General features: G+C 35.1%; 2 protein-coding genes across 2 annotated transcripts in view; one reads left to right on the top strand and one right to left on the bottom strand.

Annotated features, from left to right (window-relative positions):
• Window positions 1–5,478, bottom strand: part of LOC138320445 (uncharacterized) — a 48,912-nt gene extending 43,434 nt beyond the window's left edge. Inside the window, exon 1 of the mRNA XM_069263411.1 lies at window positions 5,324–5,478. The gene's annotated coding sequence lies outside the window, so the exon portion shown is untranslated. The remainder of the gene's footprint in view (window positions 1–5,323) is intronic.
• Window positions 5,479–5,800: 322 nt separating this feature from the next.
• LOC138320449 (ubiquitin-associated domain-containing protein 1-like) lies at window positions 5,801–21,329 on the top strand. Its single transcript, XM_069263413.1, has 10 exons — window positions 5,801–6,130; window positions 6,484–6,542; window positions 7,598–7,708; window positions 10,889–10,991; window positions 11,927–12,035; window positions 12,819–12,924; window positions 17,031–17,141; window positions 17,425–17,511; window positions 20,272–20,410; window positions 20,736–21,329. Exons 1-10 carry the CDS (start codon window positions 5,875–5,877, stop codon window positions 21,266–21,268), a joined length of 1,614 nt encoding a protein of 537 aa, XP_069119514.1. The 5' UTR covers window positions 5,801–5,874; the 3' UTR covers window positions 21,269–21,329.
• Window positions 21,330–26,392: the final 5,063 nt, after the last annotated feature.

The following is a 26,392-nucleotide window of genomic DNA, read 5'->3' on the forward strand; positions in this document are numbered from 1 at the left end:
AGATGTAAAGACGAGTTATATCAGAAGGGAATGTCTTCCTAAATATTGGACAGTATTATCATTGAGAACCTCGTTGTAAGATGTAAAGACGAGTTATATCAGAAGGGAATGTCTTCCTTAATATTGGACAGTATTATCATTGAGAACCTCGTTGTAAGATGTAAAGACGAGTTATATCAGAAGGGAATGTCTTCCTAAATATTGGACAGTATTATCATTGAGAACCCCGTTGTAAGATGTAAAGACGAGTTATATCAGAAGGGAATGTCTTCCTAAATATTGGACAGTGTTATCATTGAGAACCTCGTTGTAAGATGTAAAGACGAGTTATATCAGAAGGGAATGTCTTCCTAAATATTGGACAGTATTATCATTGAGAACCCCGTTGTAAGATGTAAAGACGAGTTATATCAGAAGGGAATGTCTTCCTATATATTGGACAGTATAATCATTGAGAACCTCGTTGTAAGATGTAAAGACGAGTTATATCAGAAGGGAATGTCTTCCTAAATATTGGACAGTATTATCATTGAGAACCCCGTTGTAAGATGTAAAGACGAGTTATATCAGAAGGGAATGTCTTCCTAAATATTGGACAGTATTATCATTGAGAACCTCGTTGTAAGATGTAAAGACGAGTTATATCAGAAGGGGATGTCTTCCTAAATATTGGACAGTATTATCATTGAGAACCTCGTTGTAAGATGTAAAGACGAGTTATATCAGAAGGGAATGTCTTCCTAAATATTGGACAGTATTATCATTGAGAACCCCGTTGTAAGATGTAAAGACGAGTTATATCAGAAGGGAATGTCTTCCTTAATATTGGACAGTGTTATCATTGAGAACCTCGTTGTAAGATGTAAAGACGAGTTATATCAGAAGGGGATGTCTTCCTAAATATTGAACAGTATTATCATTGAGAACCTCGTTGTAAGATGTAAAGACGAGTTATATCAGAAGGGAATGTCTTCCTAAATATTGGACAGTATTATCATTGAGAACCTCGTTGTAAGATGTAAAGACGAGTTATATCAGAAGGGAATGTCTTCCTTAATATTGGACAGTATTATCATTGAGAACCTCGTTGTAAGATGTAAAGACGAGTTATATCAGAAAGGAATGTCTTCCTAAATATTGGACAGTATTATCATTGAGAACTCCGTTGTAAGATGTAAAGACGAGTTATATCAGAAGAGAATGTCTTCCTAAATATTGGACAGTGTTATCATTTAGAACCTCGTTGTAAGATGTAAAGACGAGTTATATCAGAAGGGGATGTCTTCCTAAATATTGGACAGTATTATCATTGAGAACCTCGTTGTAAGATGTAAAGACGAGTTATATCAGAAGGGGATGTCTTCCTAAATATTGGACAGTATTATCATTGAGAACCTCGTTGTAAGATGTAAAGACGAGTTATATCAGAAGGGAATGTCTTCCTATATATTGGACAGTATTATCATTGAGAACCTCGTTGTAAGATGTAAAGACGAGTTATATCAGAAGGGAATGTCTTCCTTAATATTGGACAGTATTATCATTGAGAACCTCGTTGTAAGATGTAAAGACGAGTTATATCAGAAGGGAATGTCTTCCTAAATATTGGACAGTGTTATCATTGAGAACCTCATTGTAAGATGTAAAGACGAGTTATATCAGAAGGGAATGTCTTCCTATATATTGGACAGTATTATCATTGAGAACCCCGTTGTAAGATGTAAAGACGAGTTATATCAGAAGGGAATGTCTTCCTATATATTGGACAGTATTATCATTGAGAACCTCGTTGTAAGATGTAAAGACGAGTTATATCAGAAGGGAATGTCTTCCTTAATATTGGACAGTATTATCATTGAGAACCTCGTTGTAAGATGTAAAGACGAGTTATATCAGAAGGGAATGTCTTCCTAAATATTGGACAGTATTATCATTGAGAACCCCGTTGTAAGATGTAAAGACGAGTTATATCAGAAGGGAATGTCTTCCTAAATATTGGACAGTATTATCATTGAGAACCTCGTTTGTAAGATGTAAAGACGAGTTATATCAGAAGGGGATGTCTTCCTAAATATTGGACAGTATTATCATTGAGAAACCTCGTTGTAAGATGTAAAGACGAGTTATATCAGAAGGGATGTCTTCCTAAATATTGGACAGTATTATCATTGAGAACCTCGTTGTAAGATGTAAAGACGAGTTATATCAGAAGGGAATGTCTTCCTATATATTGGACAGTGTTATCATTGAGAACCTCGTTGTAAGATGTAAAGACGAGTTATATCAGAAGGGAATGTCTTCCTATATATTGGACAGTATTATCATTGAGAACCTCGTTGTAAGATGTAAAGACGAGTTATATCAGAAGGGAATGTCTTCCTAATATTGGACAGTATTATCATTGAGAACCCCGTTGTAAGATGTAAAGACGAGTTATATCAGAAGGGAATGTCTTCCTAAATATTGGACAGTGTTATCATTGAGAACCTCATTGTAAGATGTAAAGACGAGTTATATCAGAAGGGAATGTCTTCCTATATATTGGACAGTATTATCATTGAGAACCCCGTTGCTCTCTATGATTCTCTGTCATTATTATGCTAAATCATACAATATTATAGTCTGTTGTATTTGGTTTGATTTACATCTAATTTGTTTTACGCCATATTAACAGTTAGGGTTATGTTTACAGGTGGATGAAGTCATGGCATGCGGTACTAGGCCAGTATGGGAACTGGTAACTGTCTCACATGGGATTTGAGCTCGCGACCCCGAAGTGGCCATGGGGCTAGTGGTATTATGTCGAAAAAATAATAACCACTTTGGGGTTCCTTTTTCATTTGGTAATAAAATTATGTAACAAAAATGCAAAGTAGTGTATAGTATTAGCTCTGAAAGTAAAGAAATCTCCATAATACTGAATCGTTAGAGCTAATATTTCCGTAAGATGAATTACTACACCAAAGGCGTTATATAAGTTGATAAGTACAGTTTGGTGTGAATGAAATGGTTAAATGATCACAAAACCTAAATTTCCCGATTACAGAATTACATCACTAGGATTAACGTAATACTAAAGATTACAGTGGCACGGGGCTATAACATTACACCTTTTATCGTCCGTTTTTATCACTCGTCTTACATAGTGAATTACCTGGTATTGACAAATCAACAAAACAACACAAGCGATTGAAATAGCTACTTTGGCAATACGTTTCCACTCTGATACCATATCTGTCTAGACTTATTCGTACTCTCTTTGCACACATTTCCTGTATCCATTCATGTTGATTTATGAATAGTATCTATCGAAACATAAACTTGATATTCATCTCATTTATATTTAACACGTGGGAGTGTCGATCATCAACTCAGTGTCGTCTCGTACTAAGTTTTACATTGTAAATAGAGGATCTTACACTCGTGACTTTGTGATATGGAATTTATCAAACTCGTTAAATAATTTGATATGCCACGAGCCATTAGGCGAGTGACATATACAATTATTTAACGAGTTTGATAAACATATCACATAGTCACGAGTGTAAGATTCTATTCATCACATAACTTTTATTAATAGAAATATAAGCAAAACTTTAAATTTCCTTTCCATATAAAACAGTAGAAATCCGACTCGAATGTGACGTTTCCGTCCACCGAATAAATCATGCGACATCATACATACATTGTATATTATGACGTCAAATCTACATGTGACGTCACAACAGTGTTATTACACATGTATCTTGCGATATTTATGACATGGATGGACGGACCAGTTATGTGATAAATACGTCGTACTCACAGTTAATATCCGTCATTTAAAAACAATCAATTTTTTTGTGGTTTAAGTAAACCGTAGTTTCTGGCGAAAAGTCGTCATCCAAGACCAATGTCTGACAAGTGCACTGTTTTGAGTGCTATGTATACAATTACATATGTAAAAATTAAAATTTTGATTGCGCGCAAAAGGTTTTAAAGCACCGTGGGAGAAAACCGGAGTGCGCGGAGAAAAACCACGTGATCGGGCAGGTGGTCCCTCTATTGCAGTTCGATCATCAAGCCTTTTTCTTCACGAATTTAAGCATCTGAAAGTCTCCTGAATTTTATTAGTAAAACACTCGTCATGAGAAAAACAATATCACTGACATGTATAAGAACCGACTAAGAACTATGAACGATGTTTCACATATTGTACCTGATCTTTGCAAAATTATGTAGGATTGCAATGATTAAGGTCATTTTATTTACTTATCTATCTTTTATTATTATCTATTTAATGTTTGAATGTGTCATCATCAAGAAAATATCTCTAATATGTCAATGAGATGATAAGTGTAGCCACATTTTGGATCGGTATATGTTTCGAGTGTCGTGAGCGTTTCTATAAATATGTTTTTTGCCTACACAAAAATACTTTTACTTTGACGTGGATATTAGCTCATTGAAGTATTTCCCTTTCGTGACACACAAATCTAGATAAATGCTCCGATTAAGTAAACCCCTGTAAGTCGACGTACAAAATTGTACAATATCTATTTGGTTTCTTTAACAAAAGGTATCTGATCTACAATGTGAAGCGTCTAGAAGTCTTACTAACATTCCAGTTTATCAAAGCCCCCTTGCACGAATATATGTTTTTGCCAATTCTTTACTTAAATAGACTAACGGGGGTGTTTCTGATTTATAACCCGTATTAAAATCACATTGACTTACCAACCTTACGTTAATCTTAAAACCTTAATCTGCATTTTAGATATCTATATAGCATTCATTATAATCCATAATGTAATAAATATAAAACTGTAGCCTCTAGAGAAAGCTCATTAAGAACAGCTACATGTACATTGTAAATGAATCCCGTAATTCGTTATTCAAGTTTTTTAATTTGATGCCTTGTTAATAAATGCAATAATATATATATATATATATGCCTAGATGATAACATATTGAACAAAACAAAAACATGAAAAAAACGTCCGTATTGATTACGAATTAGAATAAATGAATTACCCTCTTCTTTTATTTGTTATTGTTTTTGTTTTTTTTTTTTTATTTCTTTTTCTCAATTAAGTTATTTACGCATATTTTACTATTCAGTACAAAATATAATCCTCAAGGTAAATAAATGTACGTATACCCATATTTATTGTTTATGTTTAATCCGTGTCTTTCAGGCCATTTAATCCACTGCATAAATAGGAATCCTATCAGCAATGTAGATATTTTTCAGATCAATAGGGTATATAGGGTAAAGATATTCAGTTAAAAAATCAATTAATTTTGGAAAAACATACGAGAGTAATTAATAACATGAACTTACCTTGTGTTTTGTGTTATTCCATGTGAAAATCTCAGTGTAAACGATCAGTAATCACCTGTTATTAACGGCACTTTAATTTGGCCTTACTGCTACCGTATACCTGTGCATAGTACCCAAATGTTCCAACGCCATATTGTAACCAATGAAGCGTACCGTCACTAGGGTCATTTAAATATAATCGTCTGCACACGCTAACTCAAAGTTTAAAAAAAAACAATATTATGATACCAAAATACTTATAGCTATCACCAGAAGTCTTATCACGGTATTTGGTCAATTTGTTGATCACATAATTTAACGTTGAATATATAATACAATATAGAAATCATTTCATGATAATTTTAAATATTTTATTTGTTGAGTTCATGGATCGATGGTTATTGTGAACACACGAGTTATCTCTCTTACATTGAATTTTTTTAACGAATACCAACAGATGGCGCTAAACAAACGTTTCAGTGATTTCGATTAAATGTGTTCGGAATAACCTCGGATTGCACTCAACAGGCCAGAAATACCATATTTGTCATTTTTCACAGAGAAACAGCTGGATGTTTGTCTCTGAGACGAGCATCCTCCCTCCCACAGGGATGAGGGTGCGGGTGGTCAACATGGAGGGTCAGGAGTTCATCATTGATCTAAATCCGGACTTGAAAATTGATGCTCTGAAAATCAGATCTTTAGGTCATTTCCTGAACCCAACTGACAGTATGAAAAGTTCTCTGTATCACAAGATTCTTCTCGTCCGCACAGGCAAAGTTCTTAGCGACGAAAAGACGCTTTCACAGGAAGGAGTCACAGATAACGGTTGTATAACTTAGCATAATCATTGATTACAGTTGGTCTAGGCAATCCGGTAAAATTATTTAATGTATTATTCTTGCTAATTGAATAATAAACAAAGATTACTCACAGTCACACTTTGTTGGAGTGTGTTTAATGTAACTCAATTTAGCTACTAGTACTACTGTAGCGACAAAGTCATACAGACTTTGAATTGAAATATATTTTCTGCTTCAACAGTAACAACGTTTAATAACCTCAGAAATACACAACTTCCCTTATCCATACATATGGCCAATGATAATAACATTTTATACATGATCTGAATTACTATTACATTCGTAAAATTTGGATATTTTTTTCAAATTTCTTTATAGATGAACTGATTATACTGAAGAAGAGGCTAATACCATCACGGTATGAAAGCAAAGATCCGGTATGTATTATAATGCATCTTCTTTATTTGCATACATATGCATTAAATAATACAGTGAATATACCTTCAGTGTGTCCTTGAAGGTAGATTATAAACTGTACACTTTGTGATATTGTCTTATGTTGATGATGCGTAAGTTGCTTCTGCGTAACATCAAAATTGATGTTTGGTCACAAAGACACCAAAATCGTTACAATCAGCATGATCCCAAGTGTAGGGGCTCTCCTTAGCCTGAGATACCCTGGCCCTGACACCAGACATTGACATTATGACAGATAGATGGCTGGTGTAAGGCCAGAGCGCAGTGCTATATCAAAAGTTGGAACACACCGACACCGTTTGACATAATATAACATGCATGCATGATAAAATGGATTGCTGTGGGTAGATAGATTATTCTTTTGTTGAAAATACCAAATTAAGTGACGCTTCTTGGTGGTAATGTTTTGTAAACAGTCTCAATCGGAGATTACCTGGTCCAATTCCAAACGGTGTCGGCGAGTTCCACCTTTTGATGTAGCACTGCTCTGGCCCTACACCAGACATCTATCTGTCATGTTGTCCAAGTCTGGTGTCAGGGCCAGAGTATCTCGAGCTAGAGCTCTCCTCAGCAGTAACTAGATGAATGGGATCAACCATTATCATGTTTCAGTGTTAGATATTTTTTCACTCATCTTTGATGCACAAAAATCATCATAATTATTCTGCAACTATATATAAATGCTGTTCCTGGAATTGTATTAGATTTCAAAATTTCTATTACTCGGTCAGAAAAAACTTCTTGTTTTCAGTATATTTCGATAGTGTGAGTGAGAGTTTTTCTCCGTGTAATGAAAATTTAGAAATCTAATACTAAGTACTGGTTGTTGTTTTAGGTTTCATAAAGTTTATCAGGGTGGCAGAATAACCCTTGAAATGTAAAAATGAAATGTGAGCAACTTTGCATAGAATTTTAGTGAATGAATCCTGCTTGTAATTTTAGAATATTTTAAAACAAAATGTGCATTCTGAAGTGATTTGAAAGCCTGAATGTCAATGTATTTTTATTTTGATAGCTGCAGAAAGATGAAAATAAAAAGATCACCATGGACACAATCAAAGAAGTGACATCTCGTCTCCCGGTGGCTAAGGCACCAAAGGCTCCAGAAACTCCACCTAACTTGGACGTAAGTCATAAGGTCATGTGGTGGTGATAAGGTCATGTAGTGGTGGTAAGGTCATGTGGTGGTGATAAGGTCATTTAGTAGTGAGAAAGTCATTTAGTAGTGAGAAGGTCATGTAGTGGTGAGAAGGTCATGTAGTGGTGATAAGGTCATGTAGCGGTGATAAGGTCATGTGGTGGTGGTAAGGTCATGTGGTGGTGATAAGGTCATGTAGTGGTGAGAAAGTCATTTAGTGGTGAGAAGGTCATGTAGTGGTGAGAAGGTCATGTAGTGGTGATAAGGTCATGTAGTGGTGATAAGGTCATGTGATAGGTGTGTAAGGTCATTTAGTGGTGTGAGAAGATCATGTAGTGGTGATAAGGTCATGTAGTGGTGATAAGGTCATGTAGTGGTGATAAGGTCATGTGGTGGTGGTAAGGTCATTTAGTGGTGAGAAGATCATGTAGTGGTGATAAGGTCATGTGGTAGTGATAAGGTCATTTGGTAGTGATATGGTCATGTGGTGATGATAAGGTCGTGTTGTGGTGATAAGGTCATGTGGTGGTAAGGTCTATATGGTGGTAAGGTCATGTAGTGGTGATAAGGTCATGTAGCGGTGATAAGGTCATGTGGTGGTGGTAAGGTCATTTAGTGGTGAGAAGATCATGTAGTGGTGATAAGGTCATTTAGTGGTGAGAAGATCATGTAGTGGTGATAAGGTCATGTGGTAGTGATAAGGTCATTTGGTAGTGATATGGTCATGTGGTGATGATAAGGTCGTGTTGTGGTGATAAGGTCATGTGGTGGTAAGGTCTTATGGTGGTAAGGTCATGTAGTGGTGATAAGTTCATGTGGTGGTGATAAGGTCATGTGGTGGTGACAAGGTCAGGTGGTGTTGGTAATGTCAGGTGGTGGTGATAAGGTCATGTAGTGGTGATAAGGTCATGTAATGCTGCTAAGGTCATGTGGTGGTGATAAGGTCATGTGGTGGTCATGGTGATAAGGTCATATGGTAGAGATAAGGTCATGTGGTGGTGATAAGGCCCAAAAAAATATGTATGTTTCAGGTACCCCTACCTAACCTATTTTTTACTTCCGACCCTAGCTATTTCATCATACTTTTCCAAAGCAAAAATGTTGTGTGTGAAGTTTTCAACTTAAATTTTTACGCATGCTTTAAGTTTATCCAGATAAAGTTCAATCACAGGTGCTCGTTTCTAATATAAGTATAAGTATAATACTGGGTCAAGGTCTATAACTCGGCCGGCCATATAACACTACCCAATTTCAGAAAAAGTATGATTATTATCCAACCGTATAGAATATGATAATAGGAATACTCTCAATCGACAGTCAGATAATTTATCTTTAATTTGGTATATGATACAATATAAATCACGCCGTATAAATGTCACTAGGTATCCAGAAACATCGGAAAACAGCCAGATTTCAACTGGTCGGACACTGTGGTGTCCTCCGATAAACACGCCAGGGCTCCAATGGGTAGCTCAAAAACCACTGCATGTCAACATTTCAGCTTCATAGGAATTAAAGTTTGGTAAAAAACAAACTTACCGGTAATGTTAGTGTTTATCTATATACCATCCATTTGCTCAATACAGCCTTTTGAAATTTCCGATTGAAAAAATGTGTGTCTCTAGCCGTCATGTTGATATGTGTGTAGTACATTTGTTTTCTCGGCGTTGATTGGTCAATTAATTTTCGAGAGCCAATCAACGCCGACAAAACAAATCTACTGCACACATACTTACATGGCGGCTAGAGACATAAATTTTTCAATCGGAAATTTCAAAGGGCTACGTTAGGCAAATGGATGGTATTTATCCATGGATTTACTAACCGGTAAGTTTGTTTTCTACCAAACTTTCATTCTTATGACGCTGAAGTGTTGACATGCAGTGGTTTTTGAGCTACGCATTAGAGTCCTGGCGTGTTTATCGGAGGACACCACAGTGTCCGACCAGTTGAAATCTGGCTGTTTTCCGATGTTTCTGGATACCTAGTGACATTTATACGGCATGATATATATTGTATCATATACCAAATTAAAGATAAATTATCTGGCTGTCGATTGAGAGTATTCCTATTATCATATCCTATACGGTTGGTTAATAATCATACTTTTTCTGAAATTGGGTACTGTTATATGGCCGGCCGAGTTATAGACCTTGACCCAGTATTATACTTACGTTTATATTAGAAACGAACACCTGTGGTTCAATTACGAATATGGTAATGAGCATTAAAAGACTTCTAGTCAGCCTAAAACCTGAAAGACAACTTAGATATTTTATTAAATTACTTTTTAATGCAGTAATAAAGCCACTCAACCCCTCCCCCACCCCTCCTAAAAATAGAAAATAAAATAAAAACAAATCCCGAATGACCTACCCTATTTTCTTCAGTCATGTAACCTGAAACATGCATATATTTTTTGACCTAAGGTCATGTAGTGGTGATATGGTCATGTGGTGGTGATAAGGTTATGTAATGCTGATAAGGTCATGTGGTAGTGATAAGGTCATGTGGTGGTCACGGTCATGTAGTGGTGATAAGGTCATGTGGTGGTAATGGTGATAAGGTCATATGGTAGTGATAATGTCATGTGGTGGTGATAGGTCTTGTGGTGGTGATAAGGTCATGTGGTGGTAACAAAGTAATGTAGTGGTCAAGGTTATGTAGTGGTGATAAATTCATGTGGTGGTGATAAGGTCATGCGGTAGTCTCTACATCACACTTCAATCCTGGCAAACCTGTGTCATAACAACTCTATGAGAGTGCGACTGTCCTCTACAATTTGTTATTTTAGGTCACAGTAGTTGAGTTTATGATTAAGATGTTCTGAAACTTTACCACTAGCCTTCCTGGTCAGATATTGAACCCTCATTGGACAGTTGCCAGTCATTGATTTTAGGTCAGCGCTTTTCACCAGCTGCAGGGACTCTGCTTTTTTCTAGCTTCAAACAGCTGGTACATCATTAAAAAGCCTTATCTGTTATACCCATTTGACTGAAACCTTGCTCTAGGTCTCATTGGCAGAGTGGTTTAAGTATTTATTATGTTCTTGGTCATTGTGGCATAGTGGTTAAAGTGTCCAACATTAAATTACAATTAATAACTCTCTGAAATGGGGGAATGTACCTTGAATTTGAGCATTTTTAAAAGAGAATGTTCTGATTTCAGTTTCAAACAGAGCTACGGAAGATATTGGTGTCTTTGATTGAAGCTTCTCAGAAGATACTTTGTCTTAACCCGGAGGCATCAAAGATATTTAAACAAGCTGAAGGTATGTTTGTTTTGGTATCAGTCAGAAACACAAACTTGACTTCTCATGTACTGAGTGTTTATCGTTAACCTTAACATACCGGTAATTATATGGTAATGGTAATGCTGGTAATGGTATAAAAGTAACATGCATGCTACAAGTTTTCTCTTATTATTTTTTACTTTTTTTCCTTCCAGGACTTATTGCCAATAAAATAAAGTTATCATTTTCATCAATTACATTGTACATCATTTGTATTTCACCCGAATCCAGATTGAATGTTATACTGATTTTTTCTGGTAAAGTGAATTTTTCCTTTGAAAATGCTTGTAATATTTTGTTCACAATATGACATTTTTTTCTTTATGAATCTAATCAATTTAGAATGTTAGGATTTTATAAGGATCCTGTCACACTTTGTCATTAGCTAGTGAATGTTTACATCTGACAAAATCGTAAAACACTTTAGATTACATTAAAGTAATTTCAAGCTATTACATTGATCTAAACAAGGAAATGTCATGTGACAAAATATAGTTGTGAGATGGATGTTTTTTTTCCATAATTTTTATGCTTTAGTATAAGTTGGCTTATCAAATGTAACTTTTTCAAAAGGGAAATAGATTCTGTATGGTCATCAAAATCATGCACAATTTAGACATAGATTGAGTGCATGTTTATTAATGATAGTTTTCCTAAAACTTGCAGCATCTTCTGCCAACAACATGCTCCACATAACATAACATATGCAGTGGATGAACAAAACATTCCATAACCTCAACATCCTTACATATTTTGTTATTTTACGGTGCAGCACATTATTAACCGTAAAGCTTACTAAACACTCCTTATAAAAGCTATTAAATGTGTGAAAGATCATCTACTGACTTGAAATGAGTGTTATAAGTACTTCATAATATAATTTCAATTCTGATTTTCTTTTTTCACTTTAACAGACATGTTGAAAGAGTCATCGGAGCCAAAGATCGATCAAGTTTCGCTGAAAAAACTTACAGAAATGGGATTTCCTGAAGGCAGAGCTAAAAAAGCATTATTGTTGAATAAGTGAGTTTTTAGAACAAATAAATAATCAAAATAAAAGAAATCATCCTGTTCTTCAGGATTATTAGATAGGAACTACTGCATGAGATCAGTATATTTACCTTTAATTAATTTAAAGATAATTCACAGCTGACAAATGGTGTTTTTTCTCTATCAAAAACAGGAGCAGATGATTTAGTATTTTTCTTCAGTTACAAAATTTACTTACTTAACAACATCAACACCAGTGAAAAGTTTGAGTGTATAATTTAATTTCTAGAGAAAACATATTAAAAATAATTGATTGCATACTGAAAAAATGTCATGGCACTATATCCTATGTTGAATGAAGTACTGATTGCGCATGCACCAAAAGCAAAATTTTGAATCTTGATATTATGTTTTGTATTAATTAGAAATATATATAAACAATTAAACACCAATTATTGTTCAAATGGTGAGTAACGTTTATGCTCTTTCGGAGATGGAGCATCTTTAATTGTTATTTGTTTGCTTTCCTAATAAAGATATATATCTATCCTGGTATAATGCATATACTTAATAGAGCTATTCCAGATTGTTTATATTGGGCAAGGTTTAATCTTTATGATTGATTTGTATAATTGGTCCCTTAATACTAAATTATGCCCTATGGAATGCAATAGCCCTTTCTAAACACACAAATACAGACTGTGTTTTGCTTAAAGGGAGATAACTTGTTATTTTATATGAATTTCTATTTGATTGAGGTGTATATGTGATCATTGTATTTAGCCTGGTATGAGAACGACATCTTTTATCCTGTAGGATGTCAGTGACAGAGTCAATGGAGTGGTTAATTCAGCACGAGTCGGACCCGGGAATTGATGAGTCTGTCCCAGGCACAGAGGAACCAAAGGAGCAAGAGGAACAAGTAAGAGCAGTTAGAGTTATTTCCCTTCTACTCTGTCTTTGCCATGAACATTTCACACCTCTACTCTAAAGTAAATGATTTCTTCCTGTGGATGTATCCTATCTCAACAATTGATATGATACCACCTCTAACCTGGATGGTATGGTAAAGATGGTGGCTTAGCCCTCTAATAGAGTGAAAGGCCTCTGGAGGCTCTTAAGGTAGACCGTCCCTACTAGTTTCTTCTCAGGGATTTCATTCAATTTTTGATATTTTGAATTTAGGTACACCCTGATCACAAAAACCGCATAAAAATAATATGTCACCGGGTTAATTTTTCTTCCAGGGTTGCTTAATGATATGAATTAACGACTTAATATTCCAGATTTTAAGGATTTTTGAATAAATGATATTTCCTCCTTGTAACGTCACTTAACATAAAAAGTATAATATAATAAGTTTTATTTAATAAGATACTGATATAGACTTACAGCTATTCGTGTGTGTCCTAGGTCTAAACGTATACTGTCAGTGTCATGCGATAGCTGGCCAGGTCTGTACATAATAGTCTGGGTTATAGGTATAAGTTTCTCGTTGTTGTGTAATGGTATGTGGTGCCTGAATATCTTATATGTAATGCTAATTGTGAAACTGGTCAGTATTAATTGGTTCAGCGTGTTACTTATGTTATACAGTAGCTATCCATGTATCAGATGTTTCAGGTGTTGGATATCATGGCCAAATACTGATTCTCATGCTCTTGTTGTTATGTATATAGAGCTGACCAGTTATTGTAGAAGAGAGAGGGAGAAACATAGAGGAGCACACACCTTGTATGTGGTCCCATTTTGGGCCACATATATCAACAATGACTCTATGTAACATATGAAGTACTAAAGAATAAAATGTCGACAAAAACATCAGAGTCAATCATCATTTCAACGACAATTCTCAACGCACAAGAAGTTATACGGACCCAACAAACAAAGATTACATATACCTGATGGCCACCTATACAACAGCTAAATAATACAACTTTACAAAACAAGATTCAAAAACCATTTTATTATAAAAGAATATGCTCGTAACATCTTCATACCTTCAGTAGGTGATATATAATTCATAACTATATCAAATAAGCTGGGTTTTCCACAATAAAACAAAATATCGTTATTTTAAAAGTAATTCCGGACCCAATTTTAGTGAAAAATTGCATGAAAATAGTGATGTATTCTTTTTTCTGAAAAAATGATCTCAAGAAAAATCAATTTTTTAGAATTTCTATGAAGATTGACCTATTTGCAATAAGAAAAACCAATAAAAACTTTTGGCCTTAAAACTTTAAAAATAGGTGAATTATTCATTTACCTTTGTTAATTTTCTATATTTATTATATTATTGAAGCATACAAAATAACATAATAATTACATATCTTCATGATTTTATTTATCTATTTCTCAAATATAACAAACCAGTTTGCCAGCTACATGTCAGGCCCCCCAAACTTTCAAAAAGAGTCAAATTCAGCAGGAAATACATAAGCTTTTCTGAGACAAATATTTTGCTTTGTGTGATACTGTATTAAAATGGATTATTTTCCGTAATAGCATCTTTCAAATCATAAGTAAAGATTTTAACAAAAAAATAAAATGAAAATATGTTCCAGCAATTTGAATTCCGTACATTGTTTGTCTGTTTCCGGACGAAAATTAGTATAACAGTTACCGGTATGTTACGATTCATATCTATCGAAGCTCAAAACTCGAATGTTTGCATTTAAAACATTGCTAACTTCCTTCAGCATTGATATACTGTGGTAATTAAGATCAATCCTGCAAAAACATATGTACATAGCATGACGGTCATTCTGATGTACAGTTACTAGGCCTAACTGATGCGAAGTTTTTCGTTTTGGGTCTCCGTCAATGCGTGTGTTCCAAGTGATTGTTTGCGACCATTATGATTCTTGGAATTTACTTCATGCACAAATCTTCAAAATTATACTATATTTACCGATTAGCACACAGTTCACACCTTTAGATTGGTACACGTCAAGTAAACACTCGGAAAGCTAGCAGAAGAAATATTTGCGGATATCAGAAGCGAGTTATAATAGGTGGATACGGAGAAATAAAATATGTTTGCCGGGATCCGGAAAGTGACGTTACAAAAGCATGATGTCACAGAAGGGACGGTCTACGTTAACACTTTTTCATAAAGTAATGGACTATTTTTTTTTAGGTCACCTGACCAGAAGGGTCAGGAAGACCTATATAGTCATCATGTTTTGTCCGTCGTTGTCCGGCGTGCATTAACTTTCACATTTTGAACTTCTTCTCAAGTTCCAACGGTGCAACATAGTCCCGACTAAGTGTTGTTATTTTTCGGGTCGATCTGAAATCAAAGATGGCCACAACAGCCGCCATCTTGAAAACACATTTTGAACTTTTTCTCAAATTCTACCGGTGCGATTTAGCTGAAACTTGCATGAAATTATCCTGACATGGTCCCGACAAAGTGTTGTTATTTTTCGGCTTGATCTGAAATCCAAGATGGCCGCCACAGCTGCGATCTCAAAATCCATTTTGAACTTCTTCTCTAGTTCTACCAGTTCGATTTGGCTAAAACTTTTCAGAGATGATCCTGTTATGATCTAGATAAAGTTTTGTTACATCTTTATTTGATCCCAAATTGAAGACGGGTACCATGACAGCATTTCTTATATATTTCCTATAGACTATTACTAAGATAGTCAGATGACTGTTTAGGCCCTTGGGCCTCTTGTATAAATTTGAAATATTTGCCTGATGAAATCTAGGAAAAGACATGTAGGTTAATTAACTTTATATGTATGTAGTTCTTCAATTAGCAAATTATGTCTGCAGTTGTCATCCCTCAGATATGTTTTGAAATAATTAAAAATCATATTTTGGTTAGTAAGATGATCCCTGACAAAATTTGCTCCCTGACAAAATTTGCATTTTATAGTTCTACACTAGTTAATATTGTTTATATTTGATACAGTTAATATTGTTTGGTTTTATTCTTACCTTTGTCAGTGTGAGATAGAGCTGGGAATACATTTGATACAGTTAATATTGTTTGGTTTTATTCTTACCTTTGTCAGTGTGAGATAGAGCTGGGAATACATTTGATACATTCTTACCTTTGTCAGTGTGAGATAGAGCTGGGAATACATTTGATACAGTTAATATTGTTTGGTTTTATTCTTACCTTTGTCAGTGTGAGATAGAGCTGGGAATACATTTGATACAGTTAATATTGTTTGGTTTTATTCTTACCTTTGTCAGTGTGAGATAGAGCTGGGAATACATTTGATACAGTTAATATTGTTTGGTTTTATTCTTACCTTTGTCAGTGGTGAGATAGAGCGGGAATACATTTGATACAGTTAATATTGTTTGGTTTTATTCTTACCTTTGTCAGTGTGAGATAGAGCTGGAATACATTTGATACAGTTAATATTGTTTGGTTTTATTCTTACCTTTGTCAGTGTGAGATAGAGCTGGGAATACATTTGATACAGTTAATATTGTTTGGTTTTATTCTTACCTTTGTCAGTGTGAGATAGAGCTGGGAATACATTTGATACAGTTAATATTGTTTGGTTTTATTCTTACCTTTGTCATTGTGGAGATAGAGCTGGGAATACATTTGATACAGTTAATATTGTTTGGTTTTATTCTTACCTTTGTCAGTGTGAGATAGAGCTGGGAATACTTTGATACAGTTAATATTGTTTGCTTTATTTTACCTTTGTCAGTGTGAGATAGAGCTGGGAATACATTTGATACAGTTAATATTGTTTGGTTTTATTCTTACCTTTGTCAGTGTGAGATAGAGCTGGGAATACATTTGATACAGTTAATATTGTTTGGTTTTATTCGCTTTCTTACCTTTGTCAGTGTGAGATAGAGCTGGGAATACATTTGATACAGATACGTACATTGTACAATGATGATATTTGTGTCAGCTTATGTGTACAATGATGATATTTGTGCCAGCGTATGTATACAATGATGATATTTGTGCCAGCGTATGTATACAATGATGATATTTGTGTCAGCTTATGTGTGTTCCTGATTCACTTATTCATTTCTCTACAGACCGAGGGTGCTGTGGGTGGTGTAGACGATAATGACCAGTCACCGCAAGTCACAAATATACTTAAGTCACTACGAGCGTTCAGGAGGCGGGAGTTTAAGGCCAACCCTAGGGTCAGTATTTACCCGGTCTTGTCAATGTATTCTGGATCTCAGATTCTGAATGTGCATCATAATGTCTGTGTGTCTGCATATGTACAAGCAGTTTTACCCTGTTGCATGTAGTTAGGCACTGTTGTATGTTAAACAATGTACTTGTAAATACGCAACCACTTGAGAACAGCCCCCTGGGCCTCTTTATTCTGTAAATGTATTATATCAGACCCTCTTACTTCTGTTGTTGTGTATATACAGGCCCTATTGGTCTCTTACTTTTGTTACTGTGTTCACTGTATAGGCCCTCCAGAACCTAGTGGAGATGGGATTCCCAGAGAAGGATGCCATTGATGCTCTGAGGGTGGGCAGGAATGACCAGGATGCGGCAGTATGTGGCTATGTATATTATTTTCATTGTCCTAGATAAACTGTTAATTTCTTAAAATTATCTCCCCTTGTGTTACTTAATGAAGACATAATTTATTTGTGAGTATAAAGTCATGATATTTATAAGAAAACAGTGTAATGTTCTCACACAAGCTATTGCTTAATTTATAAACAGTACCAGATACAGTGCAAATAACTCTTCATATCAAAGAACTCAATGATATCTTAAGATAAAAATTAAAAGATGCTCCACTGCCGACAGAGCATAAAAAATACTGTAATTTAATATCATGTGAACAATGATTGGTGTTTAATCATGTATATATGTGTCTAACTAACACAAAAAAATAATATGAAAAAAACTATTTTGCTCGGGAGGCAATCAATTATTAATGTGCCAATTCATTCTAAGAGAACATTAAAATTTGTACATATATTGGAAAAACCCAGTTCTAATGGATATAAGATCAGTCGGTTTTACTGTGATATGCCACAAAAGTCCATGGTGGTGAAATGCGTGCGAAATGTTCAAACTCGCTCGCTGTCCGCTATTACAAATTGTGGTCGAACATCCTGTATGCCGAACCCTGTCCCTTGCTTGTAGAGTAATGCAACTTTTGTGCAGAACTGCTCAAATCGCTCTGACAGTAGTGTGTTTACCTTATTAGGTGAATTGTCTTGCTTAAAAAAATCATTTTATCACCTCCACAGTGGTTATGTAGTTCATTTGTTTAACGTAGGTGACGTTGGCTCAGGTACGGGTACAGCGTACATACATGTATTGTACCTGCTTAATCGTATTGATCAACGATATGTAATTACAACGGTATCAATTAAAATACTAAACAATGATGTGAAATTTGTCAATATTTTATGTTATATGTTTCATACAAAATGACTTTTTTTTTTTTAAATATGTAGAACAATACATTTATGCAATATTTTGCTTATTGGTTATATGAAAGAATTAGCCTGAGTGAATTGTCCCTTTATTAATATTTTTATCTTAAAGTAAAATAAGAAGCTGAAACTTTTCAATAATGATAATGGTTTAAAGAAGTAACTTTTGTAACTAAAGAAAAATACTTACTCATCTGTCCCTGTTTTTTATTGGTGACCGCCTTATATCTCTACGGCCTAATAGTCCGAAGGCCCAATAGTCCTAAGGTTCGATAGTCCGACAACAGATAATGTATCTGGAATTTAAATGTGAACAGTACCCAAAATGAAACAAATATTTATAACAGTTTTCCATACAAAAGGCTGTGTAGTAAACTTTCTAAGATAAACTTATCTGCATATTTAGTTTTGACACTGAAAATGATTATAAACAAGGAAATGTAGCAAATCTTAAAAGAGCATAATCTTGAAATACGTATTTGATTTTAAAGAGTATATACATTTCATATTTTAACACTGCAATCCTGTTTAACATATTCCCTAACAAATATCATGCGAACAATTTCCATCATTTAAGGAGAGAATAGGTCAAAGAAAGGAGGAAGGAAACGAAGAAAAATAAGTAGTCAAGTACAAACATGTATTTATCAATTATAGACCTCAACAAGGTGTTATAACGCCTTGGTATAATTTAATGATGGCCGAGGATGTAGACAGAGATCATTAATTTCTATATTAGGTATGTAATTCCCTTGAAAAATGTCAAAAGAATTTTTCGATTTATGTATTAATTACAGGTTACAGGATGTCACCCTGGAGAACTCAACATATGAGTAATGATATCACAGAAGGCATATTAACTTGATGTTTCTAAAAATGGAAACTTCGAGTCGATATCCTATTGTATATATTGAATCTCATGTGACCATGTATTAAACAATGGGAAAAGAGCCAAATCAGAGCGTATCTATCACATAGAGTCAATATACCTTCTGTTACGCCATTACTCAAACGTTGAGTTTTTCAGGGTGACATTCTATAGCCACCATTCTTCCTGCCGTGTAATGAATATGTACATCAGATAATTCTTTTGGCATTTACCAAAGGAAAAACCTATCTAATATAGAAATTAAGAACCTTAGATTGGTTCCATAATTGATAAATATAGCGACGTTTACAGGTATAATAACGGTCATTTTTTCGGATAGATTTGATGATTTATTTACATAATTATCCAATCAAATTACAGTGCACATAATTTGTACATTTGGATATCATACTTGTATATTTGTAAGATAATTCATAGAATGTATGCTTTTGAGATATTTTTTTTTTCTTTTTATGACTTTTTAAAAAGTTTTGATGTAAGTTTGATCATGCAATACTACATAAAAATGACAACTTGTCGTCCATATAAATTGGCTGATCAATTACTTTAATGCATTGCCAGAAAACTTGTGCATCATACCCCACCGAAAACATACCAAACTATAAAAATAACGTGAAGTATAACAACGGTATAGCTTGCAATATTTACTGGTTTTCGGACTATCGGGCCTTCGGACTATTGGGCCTTAGGACTATTGGACCTTAGGACTATTGAACCTTCGGACTAACAGGCCTTCGGACTAACGGGCCTTCAGACAATTAGGCCGTAGAGATATAAGGGTGTCACCTTTTTATTGAGGATAAATACTATTTGTCTGTGATGGAGCATCTTTAATGAGTTATGTAGTGCAGAAAATATGAAAGCGGTTAGAATGTAAGGGATAAGTATAATTAAGTTTGAATTTTGAAAATAAAAACTTTTATGAAAACCTCTCATTTCTATTTATAACTTATACTCATGGTTACATTTCAGTGTGACTGGTTGCTAGGAGACAGGAAAACAAAGCCTGAAGAAATGGAGGAAGGTATAGATACTAACAGCTCTATCTACAAAGCTATCATGGCCAACCCGACGGTACAGCTGGGACTGAATAACCCCCGCTGTCTCTTAGGTCAGTAACAAGGTCTCTCATACCTCCAATACAGCTTTGTCTCATTATCCTCTAGTATTGTCTGTGGTATTACACCTTAACATAGCTCATTTACATGTGTGATCTGATTATGATGTCACAGTGAAAGATTAAGCTATTTCTTATTAGTATAAAGCTATTTTTAACAATATCATTGATAAGTGTGGTCATTTTAAAACATTATCTTAATTCTTGGAAGTCATGTCGAATTTCTTAGAAATGAGCTGGATTATATGTCTATGTATTAGCGATTTAGAAATTTAGATAAACACGTGCCAAATGAATTAGCTTTTTCTTTTGTTTGCAGCATTTCTACAGATGTTAGAGAGTCCATTTATGACCCAACAGTGGCTGAATGATCCGGAGACTGGACCTTTGTTAGTACAAATCTCTCGTATCTATCACTCGGAGAAACACTCAGGTTCACAATCGGACACAGCTTCCAAAACGACAGAAACCATGACTCTGTCCTCATCCATTTCGTCATCAGCATCATCTGACTCCTCATTTGCGAGCACATCTACACAAATTCTTTCATCTCAGCACAATCGAACGTCCCAAGAGTCCCTATCCACCCCTAATACCCAAATGTCAAGGTCAGAGAGTGACCCTATAGGTTCAAGGTCGCGATTACCAGATAATGACACTGTAGATTCAAGGTCAAGGTTACCTGAACATTCTTCAGATTCCATAGAAAATTCTCAGTTGGACGGCAGTAGTGAAAATGACTTACGACCTTCTGTTGCTAGGCAAGAACGTGAGGCAGGGTCACCTCCAGTTACAATGTCAAGGTCATCGTCAGGAAAGGTGAAAAGTGACAATAAATCAAAGGGCAGGTGACGGCCTGACTACTCAGGATGTTATTTATGATCGGGTTGGAATTCACAACAATAACCATTAATTTCTTGTGTACACAATATTGGCTTCATCCATCCACCCCTAACACACATATTTAGAATCTTCTAATTATTTGTCTGGAACATAATGAGATTAAAGGAATGAATACATTGACACCAAATTCCTAGAATTCATTAGACAGGGTTGATACTGTACATACTGGTGTCATGGAAATTTTCCTCAACAAATGATAGATCTCAAGATATGAAACATGTCCTCTGACAGTGATGATAAACTTACCATGTCATAATCTTTTAGGAGTGTGTGTCAAGTGGTCATTCAAAATATAATTACCATGTACAGAGTGCATCTGAAAAAAAGAAACTGTGTTTGATTTAAGATATTGAATGTATTTGCAAATAGACAAGAGAAAGAAATGATATATTTAAGGAAACAAACATCTTTAGAATGATAATTTCCTCTCGTGAAGAAGTTTGAAAAAGATCCATGAAGAAACAATGATACGTCGTAATTATAGTCTATACCACGTATATGTCAGTATTATGATTTGACACTGTTGTTTACAAGTGCTAGTATACATGTTTTTAGATATTATGTGTAAGAGTGCTCGGCTGTTTACAGTGATACAACAGGTATGATAACACTTAGTTTATCCTGTAAAAATACTTATGTAAAAGGTTATCTTGATTGAACGGTTTTTTGTGTCAGATATTTTCTGTTTAAACTTATATATGTGATATCTATATATGTCATTTATATATATTGCAAATGCACAAATTCATCATTTTGATAACTAAATACAATTTACACTAAACGATGAGTGAGCCGAGATTGAGTATTTTTTACATTATTTCAGAAGTGATTTTTTTTTCACAACTTGTTGGTTTATTATTGAGATTAGGTTCTTAAGTTTCAGAATAAATGTAGGAATGGCTACAATAAAGGGAGAAAGTTTTCTCTCCAGTTTTACGAATTAAAATATTATACATTTCTGTGACAAGCTATATGATCTGATATTGATGAATGGATTGTGATTTATAAGTAAGTCGAGGAGTGGTGATGTTCAAGGTTGTTATGATTTGAAATTTGTCTGTTGACTCCTCAGTAGATAAGTATTGGTTAGTAAGTGTGTGTATCTTTGATGAATTCTATATCAAGTGGTATTCATACAGTAACAAACATGAATGTTTTGAATGTGATGTAAATGTTTTATTTCATAATCTGATCAAAAGAGGTATATATATTTCTTTAGAATGGTTTTATGAATTTACTTAAAAGTAGATAGAAAACATGTGAAAGTAAACTTTTTTGTGATTATTTTGTGAAAGTTTTTGAAATGCTCCTTCAATAGGGAATGTATTACACATATACGTGTTTATGTATATTAAATGATATCGTGATTCTGCACCTATTAATTTTATTAGCAAACCTAAATGAGTATAAGACACAATATGATATTTTTTATCAATGATATATCGCATAGTCGAAAATTTCCCGTGATCTTTTCTTGATCTTGTGCAATTGTAAAGAAATGATAAGTATGGTTAAGTCCTACATTTAGTCTAGTCACCACTTTTATATCCATGAAGAATTAACACAACTGTGCTATAGCGGTTATTTTAATACCAAAAAATATTCACAATTTTGACTTACTTTGAGAAAGTGGAATTATGCAATCTGGTTATAAGAACACATAATAATATTATGATACCCCTGTGTATTTATTTCTTGTTATTTTGCAGAGTAATTTCTTATGGTAATTATGATAACACTATGTAAACAGAGTAAATGAGTTTAAACCCCTTATCTTGGGCTTAGTGATCTTCCGACCAAGTTAAATATGAGATCTCTTTGGTGAACAGTACATTGTGGCTAGGATTTACTAATCATTTTAATCTATTAGTAGAGAAGAAGAGATGACATACATCTATATAACACACTTGAACCGCTCCTCCGTAACATAAAGTATTGAACTTTGAAATTTGCTTGCGTTTTAATGTGAAACTACAGTAGATATTATATAGCACCCTGGTAAGTCGAGAACAACCACGCTAATCTACATCTCTGTGTGGTTCTTCGGTGGCCCGTGGCCATGGTTACAGTGTCTGGGAATTCTACCACGAACTCTGCACCTTCGGGTGCTTTACCCAGTTACCATGGACCTTGACCATTTGTTGACAGTTTTCTCAATGAAAGTCGACTTTCGTAAGCTTCAAATGACCATAGCTGTTTGATATCTACCAAACTAAACCACGACACGGCTTTCCCGTGATAAACAAAGTATTACATGCACATTGACAAACTGTATCCATAGCTATCGGAATGTTATGCTATCATTGATATTAGGAGTACTTTATTACAGATTATCTTATGTTTGAAAGGTCTGTTTCTATGCAAAATAAAATATTCGATCAATCGACATCTGTTCCTTGTGATGAGTTATTATTTAATATTCCAATTACCTTTGTGGATTTATATGTAGCAATTCCCTAAATCTGATAGCAGCTTCCTTGTTACAATCATTTCCATTTGCCTGTGTTGACGGCCCGTTCATGGACAGTTATAGTGATTATAAGTCAAATAACAAAAAAAAAAAAAAAAAAAAAAAAATGATGCACAATCTGGGGCATCTGTGCAAAAACCTATTTTTGCAGACTGATGAATCAATAAGTGCCATATCAACAATTTTCTTCAAATTCAATTCTGCACCTTCGGGTGCTTTACCCAGTTACCATGGACCTTGACCATTTGTTGACAGTTTTCTCAATGAAAGTCGACTTTCGTAAGCTTCAAATGACCATAGCTGTTTGATATCTACCAAACTAAACCACGACACGGCTTTCCCGTGATAAACAAAGTATTACATGCACATTGACAAACTGTATCCATAGCTATCGGAATGTTACGCTATCATTGATATTAGGAGTACTTTATTACAGATTATCTTATGTTTGAAAGGTCTGTTTCTATGCAAAATAAAACATTCGATCAATCGACATCTGTTCCTTGTGATGAGTTATTATTTAATATTCCAATTACCTTTGTGGATTTATATGTAGCAATTCCCTAAATCTGATAGCAGCTTCCTTGTTACAATCATTTTCATTTGCCTGTGTTGACGGCCCGTTCATGGACAGTTATAGTGATTATAAGTCAAATAACAAAAAAAAAAAACAAACAAAAAATGATGCACAATCTGGGGCATCTGTGCAAAAACCTATTTTTGCAGACTGATGAATCAATAAGTGCCATATCAACAATTTTCTTCAAATTCAATTAGCACAATTATTTTATGTCAAAAAAAAAATGACTCGAAAAGCACTAAAATAGATCCACATAAAACCTACGGGCTTACAGTATCCAGTATGATGTACCGCTAAAATATACGGGCTTACTGTATCCAGTATGATGATCCCCGCTTTAACCTACGGGCTTACTGTATCCAGTATGATGTACCGCTAAAATATACGGGCTTACTGTATCCAGTATGATGGTCCCCGCTTTAACCTACGGGCTTACTGTATCCAGTATGATGGTCCCCGCTTAACCTACGGGCTTACTGTATCCAGTATGATGGACCCGGGCTTACAGTATCCAGTATAATGACCCCCCCCCCCCCCCCATGACACACGGGTTTACAGTATCCAGTACGATGATCCCCGCTAAAATATACGGGCTAACAGTATCCAGTATAATGATCCACGTTAAAATATACGGGCAAGTATGATGGTCCCCGCTAAAACCTATGGGCTTACATTATACAGTATGATGTACCGCTAAAACATACGGGCTTACAGTATCCAGTATGATGGTCCCCGCTTTAACCTACGGGCTTACAGTATCCAGTATGATGATCCCCGCCATGACATACGGGCTTACAGTATCCAATATGATGATCTCCGCTAAAATAAACGGGCTTACCGTATATAGAATGATGGTTCCCGCTAAAATATACGGGCTTACTGTATCCAGTATGATGATCCCCGCTGAAATATACAGGCTTACAATATCCAGTATGATGTACAGCTAAATCACACGGGCTTACAGTATCCAGTATGATGAACTCCGCTAAAATAGACAGGCTTACAATATCCAGTATGATGTACCGCTAAAACATACGGGCTTACAGTATCCAGTATGATGATCCCCGCTAAAACCTACAGGCTTACAGTATCCAGTATGATGTACCGCTAAAACATACGGGCTTACAGTATCCAGTGTAATGATCCCCCCATGACATACGGGCTTACAGTATCGAGTATGATGAACTCCGCTTACAGTATCCAGTATGATGGTCCCCGCTAAAAACTACGGCTTACAGTATCCAGTATGATGGTCCCCGCTTAAACCTACGGGCTTACAGTATCCATTATGATGTACCGCTTAAACATACGGAATTACAGTATCCAGTATGATGGTCCCCGATAAAATATACAGGCTTACAATATGCATTATGATGGTCCCCGCTAAAACATACTGACTTAAAGTTTCCAGTATGATGGTCCCCGCTTAAACACACGGTCTTACAGCATCCAATATGATGATCCCCGCTTAAACACACGGTCTTACAGTATCTGATAGGAGATACAAATGATAGTTATCTCCCTTCCAATACCGAGGTTATGATTGAAACCAATACAAATTATGTTACCATATTTAAAAAAATCATTATAACGGGTATGGTTTGCAAACTCGAAAGTATGGTTTTTCTGACAAGTATGAATGATGGCGTGAGAATGGTCAAATTATCGGTTGACATTGTCGCTGAATCAAGCTTACCTCTGAAGTTACATTTGACAGAATGAAAATCTTTGGTACTGGTTTCATACCGAGAGCATCTTAGATCATGGGTCTGTCAAGTGGACAGGAATATCTCAATCCGAGTGAAAGATTTTGGCTGGTCAACCCGAGGCTTGACGAGGGTTGGCGGCCAATACCTTTCACGAGGGTTGAGATATCCCAATCCATTTGATAGACCTATGTTTGATTCTTTTTTTCTCCCATACTTTCACGGAACATTATGAAAATGCAGTTTTTAGTAACATTTTAAAGCGCTGCAATCAATGGAACGTCACAGTGCGTCAAAATTAATGACGTCGTCGACAA

This window comes from Argopecten irradians, chromosome 4 (genome assembly GCF_041381155.1).
Source record: "Argopecten irradians isolate NY chromosome 4, Ai_NY, whole genome shotgun sequence".
In the NCBI taxonomy this organism is placed as follows: domain Eukaryota; kingdom Metazoa; phylum Mollusca; class Bivalvia; order Pectinida; family Pectinidae; genus Argopecten; species Argopecten irradians.